The 6,560-nt window shown below is 34.3% G+C and overlaps 1 protein-coding gene across 1 annotated transcript; it reads left to right on the top strand.

The window, feature by feature from the left end:
* Positions 1-6,209: 6,209 nt before the first annotated feature.
* On the top strand, positions 6,210-6,560 carry LOC145121680 (uncharacterized). The gene has a single exon (XM_079057392.1). The coding sequence runs from the start codon at positions 6,210-6,212 to the stop codon at positions 6,558-6,560; it is 351 nt and encodes a 116-aa protein (XP_078913518.1).

A 6,560-nucleotide genomic window follows, 5' to 3' on the forward strand; every position in this document is an offset into this window, starting at 1 on the left:
TAACAGGGAACCAACTCCCAAAAATGCCCTAGGGGTTGTGACTTCCCTGCTACGCCTAAGGGTCTTGTGCTTTCAGTAGTACGGGCCCATACAAACTTCCATACCTACCGTATTTGTCTCAGAAGATCATCACAACAACCCTAACAATATACACTAGCACATGCATACGCTCAATCCCCACTTCTTAGAGGAAGGCTAAACATTATGAAACTGGCTGGCTGACCCCACACAACTCATCCACAAAACTTCCACCAACCCTGCATCACTCGTGTATGCTAATCATACATAACACTGGATCCTATAGATAGTCGAACACTTGATTCTACCCTAAGACCTTCATCAAACAAGAACAGGAAATAAGGCTAAACCAAACATTCTCACGCTATAGAATGTTAGTTATGCACAACTATGATGCATACACTAAGCAACTACAAGAATGATGTCAATTCTATATAAAGAAGAACCCTAGGCTATCATGCATCATATAATCAGGAAATTCTAACATGCAATTCTTGAAGATCTCTATCCTATCACTATCATGCTATTCTAAAATATCATAATATCAAATAACAGTGTGGTAATTTGGGGTCCACTTACTGACTCCGACTGATCGTACACATCACATCCTCCTTGATTTTTTTGTAAAACAATTTGAAAATCATTTTTAAAATCTTTTTCTTTAGTTTGAGACTGGATTCACACGAGTGTTCCTCCAATTCACTCAAACCAAGGCTCTGATACCACTTTATAACATCCATAAAAATCACAATAAATTTAAACTTTTAAAATCAACCCAATTTCATAAAGCGTTTACAAATAATAGTTTTTAAAACATTTTCCAATCATCAGAGTCTCCCAAAATCTAAGTCATAAACAAGGGGATATGTAAGGTCACGCATTCGCCTTCTCGTGGTCATCCGAAGTACCTGAAACCACAACTAAAAACTCTAAGCCAATGTGAGTTCCCCCAAAGTACCAACACATAAACAGAAAACATATACAATAACAACTTGTACCGGGTCCACAGCTAAAAGAGTGGATTACCCTTGAGCCGACAACATAAGTCTGGCTTGCTCTCGGGGCCAATAACTTATGTCTGGCTTGCTTCCTGACCAAATCAGTCATTGGACTGAAATACCATCAAGCCCTCAGTACGAGTCTGGCATACCACCCGATACTCAGCTCGTATCTGGAATGCTCCTGATCCCTCAGTATGATTCTGGCATGCCCTACCTGGCTCTTAGCTCTTATCTGGTGTGCTCCAGGGTTTGTTGGCTACAACACGAAGCTGTACAACCTCAACCCACCATAATATGTCGACATATAATAGATAACAACATATACAGATAATCATGCAGACAGAATCACAGGTAGTCCTACAGATCACCAGACTAGCATATCAAAAACTAACATAATCATTCATACCTATTCCATACTTAGCATCTCAGTACATAGCAGGATATCAAACTAATAGGTCGACCTTAGTGCCTTCGACCCAGAAGTACAGTGAGGAAAACTCACCTCACAAACTAGACAAAAGCTAATGGGGTCCCGACTCCGAATCTCATCTCTAACTGTCACATATCCCAGCAAATGACCCACAATCAAAATCCCAAAATACCCTTATGTAAAACTTGGTAAAAGTAAAAGTCAACTTACCTCACGTCATGGCCCGACATTGGTCACATCGTGATAATGTACCTGATCTGATTCCCACTCGACTCGACCGAAACTAGTTAACCCAGTCAAAGAAACCACCTGAGATGGCATCACGACATGAGCAGCTATTCTCACGTCGTGAGCTCCAAGGGTTCTAACAGAAGATGGGGATGCTCCGAATCTCATGTTGTAGGATATTACATCTCCGGTTGTGAGCTTTATATGAGGCTAAGGGTCACAATTTTAATTCCTTATTCCATTAACTCTTCGAGTCTACTTCATCCAGAAGTTAAAGGGGATCCCTAAGGTCCATAAAAGTGTTTCCTTTATGGCAATGCATGCACCGAACATGATCATCCACTTTCTAGGTCAAAAAAGGAATAAATGAGCTTCAATATTTCATGCATGCCTCAATTCCAAACCATCTTTCAGATATGAAAAATATTATGATCTAGGGACTCTTAGAATCCATAAAGTTGCAAACTTTATGGATTTACTCCACTCAAGCATGCAATAACATCAATAAGATGGATAAAACTCAAGATCTATCCATGATAAGCAATAAAGTTGGAGCCTTTGGTACTTAAAAGGGTCCAAAAGCAGGAAAAGATGGTGATGAAGATCATAATTTGCCCACACCACCACTAGAGCACTTCCGTCTTCTTATTTCTTCTTTTGCAAGCTAGAAATACACCCAAATGACAAAGGATCTTAATGAGGAGTGAGCTTAGGGTTTCTGGAGGTTTAGAGAGTGAGGGACGCTGAGGGTGAGAAACCCTAGTCCTCTCATTCCCTTAAATACTGAAAACTTAAGGTTTTTTGGTCATCAACCGCCCTCACATCATGAGCACTAGACTGCTGACGTCGCGAGTCTTAAAATGATGCACGGGTCCAATTCACTCCTCACGACGTGAGAAGGCATTCCTCATGTCGTAAGAAGGGCTAATATAGAAACTTTTAACTTCACAATATTAAAGATAATGTGCACATGATCCGGCTGTTACAACAATTCATTTTATTTCTTATTATATTATCATTTAATTAATTAATTATTTTATTTAATTACTTCAACTGAAATAGCTTAAATTTTTGTAGGCCCAAAATGAGGATGTTATTATAGATACCCAAGAATGATGCATAGTGAACTTCTTTGTAAAAGGCTGTAAGGAATGGCGAGGTGGCGATAACATAGACACCTAAAAACATGTAAATAGGTGTAAGAACAAACTTTTAGAAATATGTGATAAAATGAGTGTCATGGTTAATGGCAGATGGAATGATGTTGAGTAACTAGGCAGCAGTGAGGATGGCCTCGACCCGAAATTTGGGTGGAAGGAAAGCTTGAAAGAATAGTGTTTGTGTAACATTATTGATAGTTCGAAGATTAATCTTTGGTTTTCCATTTTGTTGTGATACATGAGGGCAAGAGAACCAAAATTATATGCCAATTTGGAGAAAAAGGAATGAAACAAGTAATTATCATATTCACCACTACTATTACATTGTAGAGCTTTTATTTTACATCCAAATTAAGTCTAGATGCAAGAGTGAAAATGATAAAACTTATATAACACATCACACTTATGTTTGAAAAAAATGAACGAAACAAGTAATTATCATTTGCACTGTTATTATTACATTGTAGAGTTTTTATTTTACATCCAAAGTTAGTTTGGACTTAAGAACAAAAATGAGAAAACTTAGAGAACACATTAGAAGGTATACACACAAGAAATTAGAGAAATGGCCAAGAAAGATAACATCATATTTAAAGCCATATTGGATAACAATATGGACACTACAAAACATCATAATTTATTATTTCAAAAGGGTATAATGTTGGATCTATATGCCCAAGAATCATTATTGAGTGATATTGCTAATGACATATGATCCTATAGGGTCACACCTTAATCAAGTTGGTACCTATTGAATATTTATTAAGTATTTGATTATTAATAAATAAATTCAAATCTTGTATTTAATTAGAGAATAATTACTGTTTTATGAAAATATTAATAAAAGAAGCAAAAAACTAATCATTATGTGATATGGTATCATATAATATGTCATGTACAAAGTTTTGGACACGTTGGTTAACCATGATTAAATTAGTGAGTTACTCTACCATGGTTAAATAATTTAGGAGACAATTTTTGTCTCATTCTCTCCCCATGATCGTATGTAGTAAAGAGTATGGGAGGTTGCTTGCCAACCTCCCTTGTCTTGACTCATCATGTTTTATGCTTTTAGAATACTTTATAGTATTTTATAGGTTTGACCTTACCTAGCATGGAATACATAAGAGAGTGTCTTGCATATGTTTGATCTAGTTTTTCGCACTTATATTCTCTGCAAAATAGAAGCCAAAACCATAGATTGTTCTACTCTTTTTCCTCTCATATTTTGAAGTTGGTTTGTGAATTTTTTGGCTCTTACTTTGTGTCTTCCTTTAGTGATTATTTGTTAAGCACTTAAAGGCGTAAAGAAAAAAGTAACACAAGAAGAAAGCTAGCATTTTGGGTACCTTATCTTGTTTGTGGATTACTTGTAGAGACGATCAAGCTTCTTGTTCTTACCATCTACTTCAACACCCCAAATCCAAAAGGGTACAAAGGCTTCAAAGGGTGTCATTCTAAAACTCCCTATGGTTGTTTTTAATACCATTCTAACCTCTTTAAAAGGATCCTTGATGGTTTGGTTTTGTTATATACTTGAAATTTCTTAGAAATTTTTAAAGCTTCCCTTGCTGGTTATTGTGAAAAAACTCTCTATTTTATGTATCAAAACCCATCAGTGGTATCAGAGCCATCTTTTAAATGTTAGAATGATTTTTTCATGTTATGATAATCTTTGATTTTTGAAAAACGAGCTTGAATTTCTTTTTGGCTAAAGATATGTCCATATTTTTTTTCTTTGGCAATTTGTTGTTTAAAAGTGTTTATTTATTATATAACCATTTCCCCATGCATTTTGGTTATATAAAAGTTGCATTAGAGAAAACAATGAGTTGTTTGTTGATATTTTTGATATGTTTGTTGTGTATAAACAACCCATTAGGACATTTGTTGTTGTTATTTATTTATTCATATGATGATATAATAGATAAATATGTATTATTTCATTTGTTTATTTTATATGTAATAAATTAGTTTTAGACTAGTTGTATTTTATTTTATAGAAATGTAAAAAGATGAGGCATGAAGATCTTATGAAGATATGAAGACATGGAGCCTTTTGCAGACCTTGAAGTGTCCTATTAAGTCCTTTAGGAAATTACTTAATATTTGTTGTGATGGATCACAATAAATATTACTAGAATATGGATTTGTATATGGATTTGCTTGTTATTAAATTTTGTATATATGTAAATGTGTTTGCCATGCTAAAAACATTTCACAAAAAATAACATCAACTTGGGGTTTAGAATTTTAAATAAAAGTTTCCAACATAAGATGTCAAAAATTGAGTTTTTATTAAAAAGAGTTTTAATTTTTTTGGAACTCTTAAATAGCCACACTTTTAAAGATTTAAAAGGGTTTAAAATGTTTTTTTTAACTTTATATAAACTCTATAACTCTATAATAAAAGAAAGTTTTATTAAAAAGTTAAGAACCGATTCCAATCGTTATAACGTCGAATTAAAATTCAATATAAAATTTAACTGGTGAAATTGGATGTGAAATAAGTTCAACGTTATAAATTTTGGATCACTTTAAAATGTACCATGAAATAATTCATGCATGAAATATTCATGATACAAAATGTTTTAAAATGCTAGAATAATAAAACATTTATAAAAGTCCTTATTTCAAAACTTCAAATCTATGCAATCCACTTAAAAATCTCTTAGCATTTTTGTGTAGTTCTTATGGATTTTAGGGTCACCTTATCTATTTGGGTTGTAAAAAAATGGCCAAGGTGTTTTATATTTACTTATGGGATAAAGGTCACCTAACCATTTGTGAAATATAGTTCACAAGTTTTTTTAAATGGATGATTTGATCAAATTCTTATGTGATAAAGGTCACCTTAGCATAAGAGTTTTGAGGCATAGTTGGGATGAACATGTCATTAAAAACAAAAGTAATGTTTTTTGGATCCAATTAATCTAAGAATTACATAAGAGTTGTAATTGGTAATCACAACCTACCAATCAACAAAATCACTTGTGTAGTGGGTCACCGCCTCAAGTTATTTTGGGTGATGTGGATCTTAGATTTTCAAATTTAATTTAAAGGGTAATTAATTTTAAAAGAAATCATATCAAAGATATTAAAATGAATCTTATTATTTTGTAGATGACTATCCTAACTGTAAGTACCTCATCACTCACTATCCGATCGATCCTCGAAAAAGAAAAACTAAGTGGACCCAACTTTCTTGATTGGTTTATACAACTAGGATTGTCATCGAGCTTGAGAAAAAGGACTATGTCCTTGATGAACCTGTCCTGGAAGAGCTTCTGGCCATGCTGCCAAAACATTGAAAGATGCTCGGGCAAATATGTAATTGATTCGACCGAAGTGGCTTGTATCATGCTTGCAACTATGACTCATGAGCTTCAAAAAACTTTTGAGTTTCATGAAGCATTTGACATGATTGAGAAACTTAGAATCATGTTTCAAGTTCAGGCTAAGAAAGAGAGGTTTAAGACCTTGAATGCTATCATTGGTTGCAAGATGGCTGAGGGATCTTCTGTAAGTGCACATGTAATCAAAATGAAAGCTTATGTTGAGCAGCTTATCCGCCTCAAATTCCCATTTGGGGATAAGCTAGCGACCAATGTGATCCTAGCCTCGTTACCTAAGTCATTCAACCAATTTGTGATGAACTTCACAATGAATGAATGGGAGAGGAGCATTAATGAGCTTCATAACATGCTCAAGAATGTCAAGTAA

This window comes from Lactuca virosa, chromosome 6, assembly GCF_052849685.1.
Source record: "Lactuca virosa cultivar CGN04683 chromosome 6, Lactuca_virosa_CGN04683_v6, whole genome shotgun sequence".
Taxonomy (NCBI): domain Eukaryota; kingdom Viridiplantae; phylum Streptophyta; class Magnoliopsida; order Asterales; family Asteraceae; genus Lactuca; species Lactuca virosa.